General features: G+C 43.0%; 1 protein-coding gene across 1 annotated transcript; it reads right to left on the bottom strand.

Moving 5' to 3' along the window:
• Positions 1 to 696: 696 nt before the first annotated feature.
• On the bottom strand, positions 697 to 22,064 carry ahr1b (aryl hydrocarbon receptor 1b). Its single transcript, XM_034216889.1, has 11 exons — positions 21,601 to 22,064; positions 20,872 to 21,059; positions 15,445 to 15,530; positions 13,617 to 13,706; positions 12,484 to 12,610; positions 12,153 to 12,289; positions 9,185 to 9,390; positions 8,990 to 9,099; positions 7,803 to 7,944; positions 6,458 to 7,658; positions 697 to 3,848 (listed from the first exon to the last, which is right to left on the bottom strand). The coding sequence occupies exons 1-11, from the start codon at positions 21,639 to 21,641 to the stop codon at positions 3,711 to 3,713; spliced, it is 2,466 nt and encodes an 821-aa protein (XP_034072780.1). The 5' UTR covers positions 21,642 to 22,064; the 3' UTR covers positions 697 to 3,710.
• Positions 22,065 to 22,552: the final 488 nt, after the last annotated feature.

Below are 22,552 nucleotides of genomic sequence, written 5' to 3' on the forward strand. Positions count from 1 at the left end.
TTTGCTCTCGGTGGTATCAGTGTGTGTTTGTTTGCTTTCTGCCGGCGTGACTTCACACATCTGCGAATGCAAAAAGCAGAGGAGTGGAAATAGACAACACTGTGTGTGTGTGTGTGTGTGTGTGTGTGTGTTCAGTGACAGCACCTGAAAGCTTCCTCAGGTTTTTGGTGGCGTGTGTCACTTCGGTTATTTTACATCTCTGAGGTCTCATGATGCACCTCAGTGTGGATTTCACCTTATCAGCTTTTCCTCTGGACACACACACTTTTTAAAATATCTTTCTTTCACCATTGTTCACGTTATCATATTAGTATTTGATGTATTGTCTGAAGAGGGTTAGGTGACAGAACATAAGACATTTAAGATATCAAATATATATCTTTGAAAGGTTTTAAGGAAATGTTTATGAGGTGTGCTCCACATTTGACTACTCATGTTTTTAATCTGATTTCTTGTGAAATTCTTACCTAACCTTCCTGTAAGGACTGTCTGTCTACTCTGCCTGCATCTTCACTGGGGACAGGTGAGCTGCTCAGGTGAGGAGGAGGAGGAGGAGGAGGAGGAGGAGGAGGAGGAGGAGGAGGAGGAGGAGGAGGAGGAGAACTACGGGGACACCTGGTGGTCAGGTGAGGCATATCAGGTTCTGAAATAAAAACAAGGGATGTTAGAACACAATCAAACAGAAGAGACATTGAATGTGATTGCACAAAAATCCTTTATTTCCAGGAGCACATTTTCAACACACAGCTCAAAGACAAACTGCATTTTTAAAACGTTTTCTTTAGCTACGACCTTCAGTGATAAAAGTAGCAAAATAAAGTCTGTGTGCATGGAGAATTAAAAAAATGAACCACGACAAGACAGCTTACGGAGAGTTTGGTTCCAAGTTTGACTCCAAATGGCTGAGAAAACAATGAAAATATAAAACACTATTAAATGGACAGAGTGGATTTAAAATAAAAGCTTGAGTGTTTTGAAGTAACGTTATGGCACCGTTTAAGTATTGAGCTAAAGTGACGTAAATATAAAACACAAGACTCTCTGGAACAATATTCACAACATGGAGTCAGAAAATGCTTTTTTACCACAAGAGTACTTTCAGTGCTGGAGAAAGAGTTTGTAAGAGCGGTGATTTTAAAGTAGTGCTTGCAACAACACCATTAAAAAACACAGTTATAACAGAGTTATACACACACACCTTTTTTTTTTTTTTTTTTAAAGCGCCTTGTAAAAGGATTGTCATTTTATAATCTTTCATACAGCATTTGATCTCAACACTGGTTTAAATATTCTGTTTTATAAGAAAGGTTTACAAAAAATTGCTAAAACAAGAGGCAAATCTGTAAATGCATTTTAAAGTTGTGTCTTCATCAGCTAACGCTACTAAAATCCACAAATATCTTATAAGCACCTTTCTGTAGTGAAATAAAAGCTTCATGTTTACAGACATTCAACTATGCAGACACGGCACACACGCGTGCTCACACGTTTCTCTTTTGGTTTCTGAGTCCGAGCTAAATGCTAGATGCTTACGCTGTCGTCCAGCTTTTGCACCTTTTAGGTTTTACCGTGAGTAATGCTGCATCAAGTCACATCAGAACTCTGCTGGATGAGAAATTATTGGTCAAAATCAGACACAAAGTAATAAATATAATAGATATCTATAGATATAGATAACTGTAAGTGTAACTTGTCATTTTGATTTGAAATCAAAGCTAATTATTTTGGACACATGGTCTTCATCTGAATAAACAACAACAATTGACTTGATAATATTTCCAGTTAAAGGTGGGGTGGGTAATTCCCTTCAGAAACACTTTTTGTTATATTGTTAACATCCCGATAGCAATGAATACATTAAATGCTTTGACAATAAATATATACAAATATTTCATCTGTGGAAGCCGTAAAAAGCACAACTAATCATTTTAGCCGGCCCAGACTGGATGGCCTACCTGCCTGTCAGCCTTCCATCGGGGCACAAACTTATCTCGTGCCCTCATTGGTCATGTGCGCGTTCGTGTGTGTTGGAGGAGGGGCTTTGTGAGGAAGTCTGAAGGAAGTGGCAGATCTTTTCCGGTTGTGTACTTTTAAATTCTTGCGCACTTACAGTCCAGTACATCTGACTTAAGGCTGGCTGATATGACAATATATTTCGTAAAACCGATACAAATTAGTTTTTATTTTCCTATATTGTTCCTTTCGTGATTAATCTAGGCCTTTATTGCATGTCCATTTTGCACTCAAGTTCTTTAATTGAGAAAATACCTTTCATTTGTCATTTTTATTTAAGTAACCAACTAAATATAAATATATATATATATCAGGATATTTATCGTTATTGATGTATTAACTAATAGATTTATCCAGTGCGAATCTGACGTGACATGAACGCAGCATTTCCCACTGATGGACGTGGTTATGATTCTTGATTTTGTTATCTTATCTGGTTTGTTATTAATTACAGTACGAATAAAGAAGGACATTTCAAACCCTGCATGAAGCAGAAATGTATAATGTCTGAACAGCTTAGTTTGGTTTGTGTCTCTTACTTTAAATCCCCACACATATAATAGCCAGATATGAAATGAAAAACATTTAAGCGCATGTATGTACCCTCTGAATCGTCTGGGATGGCGGGAAAACTTGAGAAATACTTCCCTGCACTTCCTCTCCGGCCTTCTCTTGTTGTAATCTATTATTTACACTGATTTCCTTAATGGATGACTGTGTGCTGTAAGTGCACTCTGCAGGAGGAGGAAGTGACACAAGGCATTATGGGACATTTCACACTGTCTCTGCTCAGGAAACAAAAATGCTTTGATTTCAGACCTGCTGACGGACAAATCAGACCCTCTGATAAAGTCTCTAATATACAGGTAAGTGCACAACATCGTGTCGACCTCGAGGCGGCTCAATGCAGCTTCAGGAGGAACCAATAAAACGCTCTGATTTTCACCATCCATTTGAATCTCATCAACAATATATAAGAATGAAATGCTGTTTAGTTGAAGCACCAGGACATCTGCTCACCTACATCTAATGTACATCTACTAACAAACATTTAATATCTGTTGGTATTCAGTCCAAATCTCTCTCTCTATATGATTAACATCCGCGTACGAGGAAAGAAAGTGTGCAGCAGCTTCTTCATTTACCGGTATATCATGTATCGTAGCATAAGTTAAAGTCTTATTTGCACACACACATAAATGAAAATGTTATAAAATCTCCATTGGTGTTTTTTTAGCCTGTTAACTGCAGTTATTTTAATATAACAGAGACCAGTTTAATAAAGTTACCCGCCTCGCTGAAGTCTATTTTCTACAGCAAGATATAAGGGACATTTATATGTGTTATAATTATTATGTTATCAACCTGGGTCGGTTGCTTTCGTACTCTTCTCTTCCGGACTTTACCAGTGTGTATATACAGATCAGACAGCGATGAGTTTTGGCTACAAGAACACAAATCTTTTCCAAACATGAAAATTAAACTCAGTGATCGCACGACTACCAATATATGAATACGCAGTGTGACGGATATAAAAACATCTTCCTTCAGTGGCCTTATCGGTTCCAAGGCAGAAACCGGATATAAAGTCCTTTTTCCCTTCCCTCTTTTAATGTTAAATCAAGAAGAGTTGGTCTGTCTTTGCTTGTGTACCTTCCTTTCCTTCTTCACACCCTCAGTTTCTCTTCCTCATCCTTTCAGAGGAAGAATCCAGACTTCTGAGGGTCCGGCAGCGGGTCGGGGAGGTGGTGTGTCGTCACTCCGTTTCCGTTGGGCATCAGACACGTCCGGATGTACGCTGCGTTGGTGGCGCCGAGGAGGCAACCGTTCTCCAGCTGTGGAAGAAAGACGTCACATTGTCAGGATGTACCTATGTTGTTAGTTTACTTCTATCTAATCACTTAGCCAAAGCGCCCCATCTTGATGTAAATAGCTCCATTCCGAGTACTGATTTCCTGCATAGGGAGTCAGATCAGGGTTTAGCCGCTTCCCTTTAGCACAGTGTATTTCCCCCACAGTGCAGTGCTCTCAGCATTAGGTAATGACGACAGATAGATTGTAGGTCAGCACGCCTCAGTGCTCGGCCTGCCACTATTTTGCTTTCAGCGCCAGCCAGTGACCCTGAAGAATAACAGAGGAGGATGAATGGATGCCTGCCGGGCCGACCTTATTCTTTTCATTAATGTTCGCTTTCTTACCGCCGCCTCTCGTCCTCACCCCCCATTCTCTCAGGTTTCATTATCTCCCATTTGATATGTCAACGGCCAACAATAACACTGAAGGAGAGGAGGAGGAGGAGGAGGGGGGCGCAAAATGGGATATTCTTGTCTTTGTGAAAGATTGTCTGGAGCTTTTAGGTGATTATTTATGTGTTTTCCTTGTTCTTACCATTCAAAATCAAAGCTCCACCCCTGATGTAAAGTTATGTTATCAATTCAACCCTAGTAGGACTGGAGAATAGAAAGAAAATCACTATGTATAAAGATACTTTTGGCCGACATTGCAATGTAAATAGGTTGACATACAGTATGCTTTCACATAATTTCAAGATCCAAAATTGACGACACTATCTATTCTCTTATCACAATATTGATCAAATATATTCCTTATAAAAGCAGTTGTGTGATTTAAACTGAACAGGCCTTATAGAACAGGGGTGCAGATCCTGAAACGTTCGTGCTTGAATCTGCTCCAAACTTTACTTTGGCCATGCTGATCGTCCTCGTTAAGTTCTGCAGACCTCCAGCTCCTCTGCACTCGGAATGATTCATTTTGTTTAAGGATGACATTCCCCAGCCCTCGCTGCTCTGTCATTACTGCGAAAGCTTTTTGTTAGACTTCAAAGATGAACTCCTGCTTCCCCTCAACTTGAGTCTCATTAAAAAACAAATCATGTTTTTGGGATCTGAGTTTAAGCTGCGGTGAGTCAGCAGGATCACTACTATTGTTTTAGAAAGGGCTTGTACAGCAGACAGTCTGAACATGTTCCTTTTGAATGAACATATCAAGTAATTGAGCTTACAATGTATAATGGGCTGTAGCTTAAACCTTTTGTATTTATTAGTTTATCTGCAATTTTCTGGATTCAATATTTGGACCACCTTCATTTTTGATTGGTTTTAAAAGAACTATTACAATATCCCTAGAACACCTTCAATTAACCTTTTTCTGTCTCACCATGGACGACACTCAAAATGAAATAACTTCTGTGTGTACATAAAGCGTATTTGATGTATTTTTGATGCCAGTGTAGAACTTCACACTGTATTTACTGCAGGAACATTCAGCTTGATTGAAATCGAATAAAATCTATCAGTTTCTTCTGCAGACTCATCCTGAGAGTACATGGCAGTGACCCATCTCTCCCCTCGTCTTATTTACCCGGCGCGTCGGCTCTCATCACCAGAATCTCCTCTGAGCTCCTCGCCGGCCCGCGGCCTCTGTGTGCTGACTCGGAAAAAAATCTATTTCCATGACAGTGAAAGAGCGCAGGTGAAGGGGTGAGGGTTTGTTGATGTTCGCTGATATTTGAGGGCAGCGCAGACTCCAGGCCAGATCGAGAGTGTTTATTGAACAGACTAAAAACAGTCCTGAGGAGAAGTGTGTGTTCAAATCTATTTCTGTCCTTGAGGCTTTAGAAAATATATAATAATCAAATGTGACTGAAGATTGTAAAATCATTTTTGTTCCTGGAGGAAATTAATAACCAAGCTCAATCATTTTAAACTTGCATTATAAACACAACTCTAGAATCTAAACATTAAACCAGGGGTGTCAAACTCAAGGCCCGGGGGCCAAATCCGGCCCGCAACTTCATTTTATGTGGCCCCACAAGAGCTTGCAAAGAATATAATATGTTTATTACATGCTACTTTACAGAAGCACGTTGCCCATAAACTACATGTCCCACAATGCATCTCAAATTTGACTTTTTTCTCAGAATTTGAATTTTTCTTCAAAATATGCATTTTTTTGGCAGAATTATATATTTTTCAAAATGTTACTTTTTTTTCAAAATGTCACTTCTTTTTTTTTGTTTTTCCAGAATTTGGCTTTTCTTTTTAAATCATTTTGTGACATTCTTACTGAAGAGACTTGCAATTATTTGCCCTAGACTTCTGCTTTCAGACATAGTTAATTATGAAGTTATTACCCTATCCGATAATAATCCAATGCAGAGGCAATAATGTAATATAATACATTATTTTATATATATTAAATATGTATTTTTATATAGTCTTAAAGTTACAACCGACCCTTTGAGTGCAACCATAACGCTGATGTGGCCCGTGATGAAATTGAGTTTGACACCCCTGCATTAAACCTACAGAGGGTCATTTTATCCAGATCTCACCATGTGGGGTCAATAAAAAACCTGTTGATATCTAAGTGTTTACACCTTGCATTATTAACATAACTCTGTGGCTGCATCATGGTCTCTCACCTTGCTGTGTGTGGAGTCCTGTGTGCTGCCGTTGAACATGCTGTAGGCCTCTAACGTCTGCAGGCTGTGCTGCGGGGGGGACAGACCCAGCAGCTGCTCCAGCTCCAGGGTGGAGCTCTGCGCCGGACACTGGGACAAACATGGCTGCTGGTGTTTGTGCTGAGTCATCAAACTCTGGTAGTGACAGACGTCCGCAGAGGAGACGCCATTCAGCGCCGAGACGCCGTTGTATCCCGCCTCCACGTTGGGAGGGAAGGCAGAGTGTCCGTTTGTTGGGAGCTGATTCTGGAAGTGGAGGTGGAGCGAGGGCTGCTGGAGCTGCCACTGCTGACTGGAGTCCGGCTGATGTTTATGTCCACCGTTTAGATGCAAGGCTTTGGGCGCAGTGTGGTGGTGATGGTGGTTCCAGTGCCCGTTAGTTAAAGTCTTGCTGTCCGCTGTGATCTGGGCAGCTTTCCCCAGCTCGCCTGCACTGATGTGCTGCTGCATCTGCTGCGACAGATGCATGATGGGTGGAGCTGCCGGTGGGAGCGCCGCCTGCTGGGAGCCTGGCTGAGCGGAGTCTCCTTCTGTGCCGCTCTCCAGAGAGTCGTGGATGTAGGAGAGGATCTCGTTGTTGGAGAGGAGGTCACTGAGCGAGGGGACGTGGTGGGGGCCCAGCTCCACCTGCATCATTCTCTCGTCCAGCAGCAGCAGCTCCAGGTCCTCGGCGTTCAGGCCCAGGTTCTCCAACGCGCTGAAGAGCTCGCTGTTGGAGCACGTTTCCTCCCCGTCTATAGACAGAGAGTCCAGAGTGGCCAGCAGCGGGTCGTATCCTAAAGTGGTTCCTCCCCCCATCTCCACGTTAGAGGTGAGGCTCCAGCTGTCTCCCCCCACCAAGCCTCCAAAACCCTCCCCGTCCTGCTGCTGGCTGAAAAACCCGCTGTGGCACGACATCCTGGGCTCGGGGTCCGGCTGGCATACGTACACCGACGTGTCCTGGCTCATCAGAGCTCCCAGCAGCCCCTTCGGGTCCTGGTCCTCGGAGGAGCTCTTGTCCAGCTTACCCTTCTTTGACTTGCTGCCTCTGGATTTGCCCTGGAAGGCGTCGGGGAAGCCGTGCAGCGGGTATCCCGTCTGGTAGAGCATCGCCTCTCCCGTGGCGAAGGTGAAGGGCAGGTGCATGGAGCGCTTCCTCAGGTGCTCCCCGCCTTCCTCCTCCCTGCGAAATACAGATAAAAAGCAGACAGATGAGCAAAAAACTCACAAATCAAGCCCTAACCATTGTCATCTTTAGGGCTGTGTAATATTTGGAGGTAAACCGGGTACAAAAATCTTAGGATATTCAATTTGCTCTTCCACTCACACCAGGGGCCTCTGCGTGGCGATGATGTAGTCCGGCTTCCCGCTCTTGTACACGAGCCGGGCGTTGGCCTGCACCCACTTCCAGCGGTTCTCCTTGGTGAGCAGCCTGAAGACGGTGAGGCCGCTCTCGCCCGTCTTCATCACTGAAACATCAGACAGGAAGTCAGAGCTCTGTGTCGCGGCGGCTCATGTCTGCACGCCTCGCAGTGAGGGCGCTCTCACACTGCGTTAGCTCAGCGAGGCGTGCAGACATGCTGAGGTTCACTTCGGCTACATGTTAAAACACACATTTAAGAAACACACAGTTTTCCTCCTCTCCACGCCGCAGTGTTCTGTGTGTCAGTGTGATGTGGTACAGGTCGTGTTTCTGTGCCGTCTACTTTCTAAACAAGCTTCATGGTGAAGCTCATCAAACTGTGTCACGTTCAGGAGAACCACAGCCATCATGTAGTTTACATTTCCTCCGAATCGGAGGGATGAAATGTCCTCCTGTGTTGTTAGCATGTCTGTGTTGCTGTTTGGAAACCTGCCTCCCATCTGTGTGTGCATCAGAGCATGCATGTGTCTCTATGTTGTATGTTTTCCAATGCATATGCATATATTTCCGTTCTGTATGCATGACTACGTGTATACACTGTGTGTCTTTGTGATTGAGCGAGTCTGGTTGCCGGGTGTTCAGGGCACCATGGTTACGACTAACCGGGTCATCCGGTACACGAGGTAAGTAGGACACTTGACTCTCGCTCGGAGATTCCCTCCACCAACACACACAAACAAACAAACATATACACACTAACAGCGTTTGTTTGTTTTGTGCATGTGTTACAAATGTAATGTTGATCCAAACATAAACCGGGGTCAATACACAACTACTGATGCTAGAGGGGAGGAAGCTGCAAATGTCACATATTTGTAAATCAATAAAGATTTAATTAAAATCACTGTGAGCAGCCCCTGTTATCCCAAACTTTTCAGAGACTACGTTCACATGCACAAAATAGTCCGTTTTTCCCCCTAATTCTAGAAAATACAGCATTCTTTCAAGGCTCTTCAACAACTACAGTATTCAGAATCCCTTCTGTCTTTAAAAGTCTAAAAAAGCTTCATGAAAGTAGTTTAAGCCCAGCTGCTTGGCCGAGTTACCAATTGAATCCACTGATATTTATATTGAAGTAACTCCAGACTTACTCCTGACGTGGTTTTCGGCGCAGTACAGCATGTCCGCAGCGTGAATGAACTGATAACCAGAACCTCGAGCTCTCAGCTCCGCCTCGGTGTAGCCCAGGACTATTTTACCCCTGAAAACCAGCAGATACACACTTTAGACAATTGATTTGAAAGCAACACGAGTAAATGACATGTGTGAGGTGTAAGGGTACGTACTTGGCGTCGCAGGCCATGGGAGTGAAGTCCAGCTTGTGTTTGGTCCTGAAGATCATGTTCCTGGTCCTGATCTCCAGGATGGCGGGGGACTGGAGGGGCGTGGCGATGGCAAACAGGGCGAGCTGAGGGGGGGTGCTGCCCTCGCCGTGGCTCTGCGTCCCGCTCTGACCGTGGAGGAACTTCAGGCGACCCTGGATGTTCAACGCCTGAGAGAAAGTGAAAGGAGAAAAACTCTGAGACATGGAGTTCCCTGAGTGAGAGCTGCTCCTTCTCCCTGTCCAAACTCATCCGTCTTATTTATCCTGCTGGGGGGGCAGAGAGCCAAAACACTTCAGTGCACTGTAAACACTCTGGGTGTCTGCTGCTGGAAACCCTCCAGCTGTAAGTCTGTAAACATACACAAACTACTAATATGAACCTGAAGAGTACCCCTCTAACATTGTCTGCTGTTATCATTGTGTGGATACTGTGACAGTTATGTATGATCACTTCTATTTCTATAGTCATTTAAAGAGTATACCAAAAGTTGGGTGAGTATTTCTTGGAAAATGAAAACACTTTCTCCTGTCCTGCTCTCACCCTGTGGCATCCCGTGTGAGGACCCCCCCCCGTTAGCGCTGGTTAACTGACCTTGGTGGGTTTAAAGGCCTGCAGCCGTGATGTCAGGAATCTAGCTCTGAATAGCAGGAGGGATTACTAAAAACAAAGCCATAGCGACCGGTAGACAGAAGCAGAAACCTGCTTAATGCTCACGCAAACACACAGGGAGGCAGGAGGGAGACGCCGGTTCGATCCCCTTCAGAGCGGCTGCTGCAGTTTCCTTTAGCAAAGGAAATCCTAACTTCAGTTTTTAGGGGAAACTAAATAAAGAAGCACACCTGATCACTTTGTTAACTTTCCTTTACATACAAAAAGGTCAATCACTGGCATATATTTTCTTAAAAAAACATTCCATCAATAATTAGCAGTGTTTAAATCTTTTGTTTTATCCGCTAGATGTTTTTCTAGTCACAAATATTGAATCTAAAATCCTTAAATGTGCCCATCGAAACGTCTTCAAATGCCTTCTTTGATCTGATCAGCAGACCAAAACACATACATTATCAATATATCAAAATAGTTAAAATGTGGCATTTTTCCTGGAAAAGTTAAGATACAGTTTATTTTGATCGCCCATTATTTGTATTATTGAAGAGTTGCAATGCCTTGCTCACTTTTCCCAGCAGGTTTTTCTCTTTTACCCCCAAGAGTTTTCTTCATCTGCAGCTGAGTGTGTGAGTGTGGAGCGAGCCACCCTGACTAAGCAAGTTTCCCCTCTGCTCAGGGGGGATTAAGGCCCTTTTTCCCCACGACCCCAAGGCTCTTTTAAGGCGGATTACAGGACTGAGTGGTGGCTTCTGATCACTCAGGGACTCTGAGGTGGCACGCCATACTGCCAGCAGACACAATGCGCCTGAACACACCATGAGCCTCAAATATGGATAAAACGTTATCACTATATTCCACTGGGAGAGTGTACATTACATGTCACTTGTTAGACGCTTTTATCCAAAGCGACTTACATACATTCAATACTGTGGACAATCCCCACAGGAGCAATTTGGGGTGAAGTGTCTCAGGGACACAACGACATGCTGACTGCAGTGGGACTCAAACATGCTACCCCCTGATTCCAAGTCCAGCACACTACCCACTAGGGCTGTGCATCTTCACTGGTCTCACGATTCGATTACGATTATCCTGTCAACGATTCGATTCGATATCCCGATGCATCACGATTCATACCAATGCGTTGCATCCTCAATTTTCTATATTACTGCACATGGCTTATTTTTCATCAATGCATACATGCAGTAAATACATATGAACTCTCTTTTATTATTTAGAAAGTGCTTCAGAAATCAATAACATAAATGTCTTGACATTAATTTAGAAACCTAAATAAATGAATTGTATAGGTCTAGCCTCCCTATATCTGTGTGTGAAGTTGTTCCATCCTCAAAAACAAAAAAAGAATGCTTCTGCAGTCTAGCTGCAGCTTCTAGCAACGGTCTTCTGTTAAAGAAAGGACACTGAATGTCCTGAATGTGGCATCACACACAGGACTTGAGTCTGAACACAGCAGACAACAGGAGTATTTACAACAGCATATACAAACAAAAATACTGCATGTGGGTGCACACTCACATTCTCTGTCTTACTGTTGCATAAATCCCATGAATGTATGAGACTAAATTAGCTTCATTATATCTCAGTGATTAAGTGAATAATAAAGTTTCTATCGGGTCACTATCAGCCTGTCACTCATTATTTTCAGGGAGGGGGCGGGGTTTGGAGGAACAGAGGAGACGGTGATCGCGGAAGCTTTTTTCCTCCTGCCTTCACAAACTTTACACACGTATATATTGTCTGCAAATTGCTAGAGGACATTCATACTCTGCAATCCAAGACTTAATTAAATCTACCAAAAACCGGACATGATTGTAACGCGATTATTTTTGAAAAACATAAATCCCTGAGCCGCAGCGACACGGAGTGATTCAGAGCGGGTCCTTCTGCTGTTGGTTCTGGACTGGTGGTGTTGTGTTGGTGGATAAAGCAGACTGCTCCGTGTTTGGTGTTGCTGTGCCGCTGTCACGTCTGTTCCCTGATCTCTGCGTCACCGAACAATTTGATATTAAAGTGACAGAAAAAAAACGTTATAGTAAAGCCGCGGCCGGAAAATCAGGAAGCAACGTTACTGCGCTATAACCGATTATCTTCCGTCACTGCATCGATACCGAATCGTCCACGTCGCAATGCATCGTAGAAACGATTATTTTCAACACCCCTACTACCCACTGAGCCACAGCCTCCCTATATATGTATATCAATAATCATGTCTGTAAATCACAATAACATCTGGGACATGTCGTCAAATGTGTTACATAATAAAAGCATTGTTATTATTGTGTGTGTGTGTGTTCACCAGGAATCCGGAGGAGTTGTCCAACAAACAGCGGAAGCGGACGACGAATCCTCTCTCCAGGAACGAGGAGTTTTCAGGGGGAAGCTGCTCGGGGGTGTAGCTCACCAGACAGGAAGAGGAGGACCCCGACTCGCCATCTGAGAACATCCAATTATAACTCATATAAGTCTTTATTATAGTTATAAAAGAGAGATTAAAATGACTAATCTGTAGAAGAATGGGAAAATAAATGTGGAAATATAAATATGATTAAATAAAGAAAAAGGAAAAGAATAAAGAAAATTAAGGGCATACACATAAATAAATACACAGAAGACTTCAGTCTACAGACCTGCTGAGGGGTCTGTGGGGGGGCCGAGGCTGCTGGGGGGGTTGAGGGCCCAGTGCAGGTTGCTCCTGAACTCCTGCTGGTCTTCAGTGTGGATCAGCTCAAACACACTCTGGTGCATCACATCAGTCTGACAGGAAAACAAGATGAGAAATAACCTTAAACATTGGACCTGAAGTTACTGTAAGCAGGGACATTGAGGGGTGCGTTTCATTCGGTTTGCCTGAGCCAAAGAAATCAAGCGTTGCTGCAAATGTAATTCAAATAGTTGGAACCCAACCAAAGACCTGCTGTGACCCTGATATCTGTCCCAACCCGGCATGATTTACATGAAATAATAAACACAGAAAAATGAGAAGGGGAGTTATTGTTAGTCACTTTTCACTCGAAATACTGTACTGTACGAACCTTGAAGGAAAATGGAAGAATTAAAAAAAATGGGAAGCTAAATTATACTTAATTTAAAGCATAACATTGAAATCTGTTCAAATGTAATATTGTTCCAATTTTCAACTCTATTTTGAAGCTTTACCATTTTTTTCTTTTACTCTAGTGATTAATCTGCAGGTTTTGTTGCCGTCCGTCTATAAATGTTTCCTTCCTCAGTAGTAGATACAAACTCGGAAACAACGTCTGTGTATTCCTTAGTGGCTGCGCTTCTTCCCCTACGGCGTCTTGTTTTCCGGTGTGAAGACAGCCGCTGACACTCAGTGGCTTTGTTTCCCAACACTCAGCGACTCACCACACACTCAGGTCCGTTTGGTAAATGCATGGTGACACACCTCAGGTGGACGGGGAAAGGAGGGGTGATGTTTACACCTGTGTGTGTGAGAAAGGGGGTTGAAGGCTGTGTGTGTGTTTATATAGTGCTTCTACATTATGTATCTGTGTTTATGTGAGTGTGTGTGGGACTGACTTTGTAAAATTTGATAATCACGTTCTCTGAAATGAGATTAGAGTGGCGGTGCGTTGAGGAGCCAATTGGATTAAAGCTCTCGCTCTATATGTGAGCTTGTTTCGATCCTGAGGTCACTTAGGACGATGCGTTCACTTGCCATAAAGCAATCAAGCTGCTTGTTGACTTCAACTCTCAATTCAAGCGACTTGTTGGTAAAGAGAGTGTTTTTGAGTTTTACCTGGTGGAAGCCGAGGTAATCGTGGATGGTGTGAGAGCAGAAGAAGACGGTTCCGTCCGCTGTCACCACCATCACGAAGCCATTCAGGGCCTGCACAGAAAACACAGGAAAGGGTTATTATAATAATACAAAAAACATTTATTCCAAACACTCTTCTCATTAGTTGAAATGTCCCTTTGGACACCAGAGGGTCTACCCAATGGTAGCGCTAAAGAACAAAAACATATTTAAAGTCATTTTCATCCGCAAAAAACGTCATTCTGTATTTGATTCCAAAACCAGGAAGAAAGAGGACAAAAGAAAGTAGACAGAAAGAGAGGAAGACGAGGAGGAGGATGAGGAGGGGTCAGCACAGGGTGACTAACATCTTCATCCCCGCTCCTCCTCGGCCTCGGGGCTCGCTGAGGAGGTGATGACACCGAGGCCTGACACCGCCAAGAGTCACAGCGGCGTCCCGCGAAAAACATCCGCCCACACCTCCCTGATGAGGAGGAGGGTGAGGAAGACGGGCTTCATCTGAGCAGACACTAATGCACTCCACATTAATATCATTTGTCTCGCTGCTGTTGGAGATACACTTTACATTTCCCAATTAAAACATATTTTAAAACCAATCACATGAAGTCAGAAATGATCAGAATCAGGATTAAAACTAAAAATACCGTGACCAGATTGGTTTAGGATCTAATCTTAAAAAAACCTGATAAAGGTAGCATGTGACCACGTGACCCCACACACACACACACACACACACACACACACACACACACACACACACACACACACACACACACACACACACACACACACACACACACACACACACACACACACACACACACACACACACACACACACACACACACACACACACACACACACACACACACACACACACACACACACACACACACACACACACACACACACACACACACACCTGCATATACAATGCAGAGTGCAGTGGCATGTGTATAAATATTTACTGTAGCTTCATGTGTTTGTTGTCTCTGCCACCTGACAACACAATGTGAGCTAACAGGACTCAGCATCCACCACAGAAGAAGACACACATTGAAACCCAGCTCACACACCAACAGCTCTGTGAGATATGAACGTATGAGGAGTGTGTCAAAGATTTGCTTCTATATACTGTGAAAAATGAAGGAATATTTTAAATGCTTTTAGTTGATTTCCACCCCCCCTCCTTCAATAATAGATGTGTTCACCGGCTCTGTATAATTCATGGTCCGGCGTCTGGAATTCAAGAGAGGAAGACAGGAAGCTGCTACTTTACTTCTTTACTTTGCCTTTTGTTGCATTTTTTACAGCAGTTTCTGAACTGAAACAGTGAAGTTGTGGGATGGACTGATAAGCTCCATAAAAAGCTCCATAAGGATTACGGGGAGCTCTCTAAGAGAATGAAAACCCAAACCAACATTTTACTGGCTTAAATAGTGTGATATCGAAGTGAAAAACCCAAATTGATCGCTCCCAAAAAGCATTTCTGTGCTGTTAGAGGTGAACAAGTCTTTTCTGCCGTGTTCCTGCTGTGCAGAGCGCTCTCTCCTCCGTCACAGCTGACCTTAAACAGCCGCTGTCATTGTTGAAAAACAAAAAGATCCATGACTAACCCAGAGCCTCAGTGGTAGAGGATAACTACTTCACTGCGTCTCGTATAAATCCAGATACAAAATACAGAGGAGTGAGTCCAGATGTTTGTAAAGTGAAACACATCTGTTACACGTAGCTATGATTAAAGACAGCATAAAGCAGATCAGTAAAGCATGTGTAGCGATAATGGAAGTGTAAATATATCTTCACTGACCTGCAGCAGCAGCTCCCCCTCAGGTATGTGCCCATCAGACGCTCTGCCTTCATCACTACTCTTCTTCAGCTGGTTCTTCAGAGTCACTGCAGACAGAGGAACAGAGAGGATCAGTTAGCGAGTAATAATATCTCTCTATCATTTACCCACGACATCTCTTAAAAGCAAGTATATTCAATCACGTCATACAGCTAGACTGATACTCTACTGTACATATTAGCTTGAATCTACGGATTTAAATCTGCATCTTAAAGATTTGCTGCTAAAACACATCATTAAATAAATATTCTGGCATGAAAATACAGTTACGTTTTAAATTCATAAGGTTATTCAAGTTTATCCCACGTAGTTTCATCCTGACCCCGGTCTTTTTAGCGTTAGCTCGCAAACACAAACATAAAAAACACGTATCATTTGCAGGCTTGTTGACAGTTATTGTGACCCAAACATGTCCCGTACAGTGAGGCAGACCGCAGGGCTCCTCTGTGACCTCTGACCCCGGAGACAAAGACACGTTGGCTTTGACCTCCGGGGGCTGAAGTGTGTGTGTGAGCGAGTGTGTGTAGGAAACAAAGAGCTCCTCTGCAGCCGCCGCAGCGCAGACGCTAATGGGAGAGGAAGTCTGTGAGCGGCGGACAATACAGACGCTTCTTCTGATCGCGACCCACATTCCTCACACAGATCAATACGGCCCAACACATTGTACGTGATAGGCTAAGGGGCGGGACATTTCTAATTGGTTGACCAATCACAATAGAGCCGGCCAGCTAACCAATGAGAGCAGACTGGGCTCTGGTTTCAGACAGAGGGTGAAAAGAGGTGCTGCAGCACAGGCAGTATGAAAGCTTTTTGAACATAAAACTAAATCCTCACCATGCTCTGTGTGTGTGTGTGTGTGTGTGTGTGTGTGTGTGTGTGTGTGTGTGTGTGTGTGTGTGTGTGTGTGTGTGTGTGTGTGTGTGTGTGTGTGTGTGTGTGTGTGTGTGTGTGTGTGTGCTCACAGGGCAGAGAGCAGGAAAACATGTCCACCATCAATAATTGAGAGTTATGGAGGGTGGCGATGGGGCGGGGTGTTCCGCGCCCTGACGTCATGAATGGGAGCCGGCGGCAAGAAAAAACACCCCGAGGCTCGGGGAGGGGGAGGGGGAGGGGGAGGAGGGAGGGACGTCTGTTGGCACAACTCAGGGCGGTGAGGACACCAACAGCCAATAAAAACATCACAACAGACGCTTCTCTGACTCACTACAGAGGAGGAGAGCGAGCTCCATACTCCATATTTAAGAATTGTACTTACTGCTGGCTAGATTAAACATCATGATTTGAAAATATATACTATAGTATTTTTCACATGATGCAGCAAATGTATGTAAGCAGCAGCACATTCTCACATTTAACGAGGGTGATAAGCACGATTACTCATCATCCTCAAATATGAAGATCTCCTGCCGTTTTTCAGTTTTATTTTCAAATGAAAGTTCATATATTTTGGTTTTAGTGGCAAAGACAGTAAAGGACTGCGGATCAATCCATAATGATACAAAGGGTCATTAGATGAATAGAAAAACCCAAAGTTTCAGCTAAATTTGCTTCCTGTGAAAGAAAATGTGTCTGAAAAAAGAGAGAAATATCCAGAACCAAGCTTTAATTATTAGACGAATAATGTTAATATTTGCCCTCGTTTTCACTAAGTCTCAGTTCCTTAACGACAGAAAGACGTCATGTCGACTAAGACTAGACTGTGTGTCCAAAAGGTGAACCACAAGCAGCCCGTGTCGTGGCTCCGTCAGTCTGCAGGACGATGACCCACCCACCATGACCCGTCTGATCCTGCCGCTCATCGCCGCCACCAAAATAAATATTTCAAAGGTTCAACCGAGTGCAAAGCGCGGCCCTGGATGACAACATGATCAGCAGAAACTACAATGTGTCTGTTGAAATATTCAGGAGGCTTTATGAACGCTTTATTCTGCTGTTTTAATCATTCTCTATCCCTCTGGATTCTCTACAATACAGCTTGAATAACTGTGACATATAAGATGCAGATGTAAACAGAGAGGAAGCAGCATGGAACAGAGGTAGGGAATAATATAATAGAAAACACAATGAGTCATTACTACATAAGTCACCACTAATCTGCTCTGAGCACTGGGCAGATGACTGCACAGGGACAGCTGTGGACGCACGACGACGCAGCCCTGCTGGTCTCTGGCAGGAGCAGGTTGCAGGTTGAAAAAACCCTCAGCTCCGAGCTCGGCAGAATCTGCACCTGGCTCGCCGATAATAACTTATAATTACACCTGGGTAAAACAGAGTCCATTCTCTTCGGTTCGAAACATAATCTCAGCAAATCCGACGACTTCTCAGTTGCAGTGGGCGACATTATTGTCACAAGTAAGAAGGAAATTACATACCTAGGATCTATTCTTGAGGCAAACCTCTCCTGTGACAAAATGGCATCCAATGTAATAAAAAAAGTCAATCAAAGAACTAGATTCCTATACCGGATCTCCTCTCTGGTAAACAACAACACCCTGAAGACTCTGGCAGGAGCACTCATTCAAGGGTACTATGACTATGCTTGCACGTCATGGTACCATAGCACCTCCAAGGCGCTAAAAATAAAACTTCAAACATCGCAAAATAAACTGGTCAGACTACTGCTTGACCTTTCATCTAGAACCCACCTCACCTCTGCCCACTTTGACAACCTAGGATGGCTTAGAGTAGACGACAGAGTACAGCTACTTGCAATGGGCCTGGTCTACAAGATCCACTACACCTCTATGGTACCCATGTACATGTCAACATTCTTCCCAAAGGTCAAGGAATACCATGATCATAACACCAGAGGGAGCTCCACAAATCATGTGAAACCCAGATTTGGCACAAAAAAGGGGGAATACACGTTTCGCAATGATGCCACATCAAGGTGGAACGCTCTTCCCACAACTGTAAAGGAAAGTAAAACTATACTTACCTTCAAACCCTCTCTTAAAGAGCACCTTCGGGGGAGAGCATTGCAAAACTGGCCCCGGTAATGATACAAATCTCAACCTGTCGTTCAATGGACAGCTTCCCCCCCCCCCATCTATGTATATACTCGCATTTTAGACTCTGTTACTAACTGTATATCTGTAGACTTGGTATGTCTTAAATGTCCGGTTAGGATGTATTAGAACGAAATCTAAAATGAAAATTGTAAATAAGCCATCTGTATGTCTTATATGTCTTATATGATATGATGAATTGGAAATGGGGGACCCTGATGTAAACAAATGGTCTGCATCCCCTTAACAATTGTATGTTTTGAGCTGTACTGTACTGTACCCAATATACAAGCTGTTAATACACTTTTCAATCAATCAAAACACACACACACACACACACACACACACACACACACACACACACACACACACACACACACACACACACACACACACACACACACACACACACACACACACACACACACACACACACACACACACACACAACTTAACATTTGTGCGAGTTCATTAGGATCTTTTAGGTATAACGAGTGCACAGAAATGCACCATTCCCCATGAAATGGTTTCCTGCTGTGTCCCCTCACTTAAACCCAGCCTACTTCTTCCCTATGCTAAACAGAAAGTGACACCACCATGGGGGCTGACTAGAGTTAGCTCTAACTCGGCTCTGTGAAGAAAAGATCCAAATAAATACACCATGGACGCTTGAATTTGAATTTTTCTGAGGTTTTAGGAGTCAAAAGTTGAAAAGTGGGCGCCTGTGTGTGTCGTCCCCCCCCCCCCCCCTTTCGCCCTGTGAGTGGATAATCCCGCAGTGTTTTTATTCCCCGAGGCTTTCATCTCCTCAGACCTCCATTACCCAGAGACTCTGGGACAGGGGTCGACTAGTGGCCACGGGCGAGAGGAGCTGACCTACTATACTGTGAGGGTGTATAGAGACGTTACCATGAGGGAGGGGTCAGCAAGGGGTCACACCTCCTGTACAGAGGAGTGTCTGCAGGTCTGTTTACAAGCAGACACTCAGGTTAAAGCCTGATTAACTCACTGATTTAGCTGCTAAAAGGATGATTATTGTGGGAAGCCTGTTCAATTATTAACAACTTACTAAACATAGGTCTTGGGAATTATTATGCAAAGATATTACTTTATAAAATCACTGAAGAAAATACACACTTTGACACCTCTGAGAGTTTGAACTGGCATTTGAGAGATGTATTTAAGTATTGCTAAATATTACAATACAACATTTTATGACTCTCCCAGTTGTAAATATTGAAAGACGGTTTTAAAAAAGGCAACACACACACACACACACACAACACACACACACACACACACACACACACACACACACACACACACACACACACACACACACACACCACACACACACACACACACACACACACACACACACACACACACACACACACACACACACACACACACACACACACACACACACACACACACACACACACACACACACACACACACACACACACACACACACACACACTCCTAAAATCCATCTGTTATGCCTGTAAGCCTGCTTACTCCTCGACAAAGCCACTTTACTTCTTCTTAAACAGACAGACACAAAGGTCACGACCTCTCATGATCGTTAAGATATTTATTTTTGGGGGGGGGGGGGTTGTATGAATTCTCCAGGCCCAGTTTGACTGAATTATTAAAGCAAGCAGCTGCTGAGAGGCTGTGTGGATATCAGAGCACATCAGCGTTTGGCCAAACAAACGCCACAAATATGAAGAAAACCAGAAGGACATGATTAATGACTTCCAAGTTTCCGATGTCTTTATAGATCTGAATTATCAAATTCATTTTCACAGTCTTTCCCTGACCTTCTTTCTTTGACTTCTACATCTGTTTCTGCCTGAGTGTCCGCAGGTTGTGTGTGAGGTGTGAAAAGCTATTTCAGTGTTTCAGTTGGCAGCCGTTTTTTAAAAGACACACACTGACATACACCAGCTTCCTTTTCTTTCTCAAGTTCAAGATTCACCATCGTCACTATTTCTAAACCACTACTGATAGCGCCAGAGTATTTTAGCGCCTCCCGTTTTGTTATTTACTAATGCAACATCCTCTGATGCATTAGCTGATGTGTGACCTGCCACCTGCGCTGTAGAAAGACTTTCAAATAGACAACTTTATAGGGAAGATAATCAAAAAGAACATAATACTTAATTTATACAGTAAGCTGAATCTGGAAACACACATGCAACCAGTTTTTAACTGACTGTTCATCAAAAACACACCCCCATAATCATAAACCTGGTGTTTATCCACATTTTACTCTGCGGAGTACCTGCATTCAAGTACTCTCAATACAGGGTCCTCCTGCAGTAAGGGGATCCCTCTTGTCTTTGATATTTCAATGTAATCTTGTGTTTCCTACCAGAGAAGAAGTTCTTGGTGCGCAGGAAGCTGACGCTGAGCCTGAGGATGGACAGTTTGTCCAGGCTGGAGACGACGTCCTGGGGGAAGGGCAGCAGGCTGGCCAGGCGGTCCAGCTCCGAGTTCAGGCGGTCCCGGTGCCGTTTGGACGGGTTAGACTTGGCACTTTCAGCTGGGGCCGGTTTGGCTCTGGACAGAATAAGCAGTGTTATTTAACACTTTTTTCATATATCAAAATAATGATATTCCCATCAGGAGGGTCAAAAATAGGGCGTACTAGTCTAAATCCTAATGTTTCCAAAGAAATCTCAATTATGAGGCAGACTAATGAGGACATGTCATTAAAAGGATGCCCAAGACATCCAGAATATTTCCATTTGATGATAATGTAAAAATATAGCAGTGTTGAGATTCAGTCTAAAACATATATTATATTCACCAATTATGATCTAGCATTGGGAGTTTTGTGTGCCATATAGCCATATAGCCAATAGGTATTCATGCGGATTAAAATGACAATCTCATTAACTTTTAATATTCTCAAGAATCCATATTTGCATATCAGCCATAGGAAAACAGGTATCAGTCAAGCTACTGTATAGTGCTAAAATATAGCTTTTTAACATATTTAGACCTGATATATTAATGTTATTAACTGTAATAATATATTAAACGAAATAATACATGTCTTTAATGACAATGAAATAACGTCAAAAAGACTCAAACTCACCCCTTCTGGGCCGGTTTTCTTCTTTTCCTTACAGCATACATATTGTTGACGTCGATTTATTCACAGTGAAGCTGGAGAATATCCATAAACTCTTAATTTATAAGTAAATATAAAAAGCTCCACAGAGTAAAATCCAGTAGCAGTGGTAGGAACCAGAACCGTGAATCATTCACTGTATGAAAGACGATCAAACAGACCCAGTAAAGCTCCCTGTCGAAATGTTATTACCGGACCGTCACAGGGGCACTGTCACTCCGGTTATCCCGTCCATGGCGTTCCTCCGCTGGGTCAAATTCCCCAAGGGTTCCGCTAAAAAATAACCTCAGTTTAACACCCACATCCTGCGCACGTAGTTCAGTCCCAACAAATGTTCAAATTAAAACGTTATGAAGTTAAATGTCGTTCGTCGTTCTCCGTCCTCTTCTCTCTCCTCTCTCTACTGCTCTCACTCAACCAGAGCGCGCTCCCCGGGAACTGATTTGAAGACGGGAGCGCGCATCAGGTCAAAGGTTACGTCACGTCAAAAATAACGGCTGACTTTTTTTTTTTGTACATTTAATCTTTAACAAAAATTAAAAAAACACTACAGAAAAAGCAGTATAAAGCACTTGTTATATAAAAATATTACTTTAAAAAATATTTTAACAAACATATATGTTTTGTGTCATTTTATGAAATTGTTTGATAAACTAAAACATACAAATTTGGATTGTTTTCTTCAGTAATAAAATTCCTATGTATTATGAATATTTTAATATAGGTAAAGGCTGTCATATTATAGGATATATTAGTGTTTTTTATACATCTTAAATTGTGAAAGGTCCCTGTTTTTCAGCAGTTTTGTCCACTTTACGGTAAAATGATTGTCTTTAATTGAGGAGATAAATATTTTAAATAAAAACAGTAATGGGGACATTTCAGTGAACTTACTTTGTAATGCAGGATGTCAGAG

Source organism: Gymnodraco acuticeps, unplaced genomic scaffold (assembly GCF_902827175.1).
Source record: "Gymnodraco acuticeps unplaced genomic scaffold, fGymAcu1.1, whole genome shotgun sequence".
Taxonomy (NCBI): Eukaryota; Metazoa; Chordata; class Actinopteri; order Perciformes; family Bathydraconidae; genus Gymnodraco; species Gymnodraco acuticeps.

Coding starts and splice junctions, on each gene's coding strand:
- ahr1b (XM_034216889.1), bottom strand. CDS start 21,641: ATGTATGCTGTAAGGAAAAGAAGAAAACCGGCCCAGAAGGG. Junction 21,060..21,600: donor AGAAAACCGGCCCAGAAGGG/GTGAGTTTGAGT, acceptor TATTCTGTCCAG/AGCCAAACCGGCCCCAGCTG. Junction 13,707..15,444: donor AGGGGGAGCTGCTGCTGCAG/GTCAGTGAAGAT, acceptor TTTTCTGTGCAG/GCCCTGAATGGCTTCGTGAT.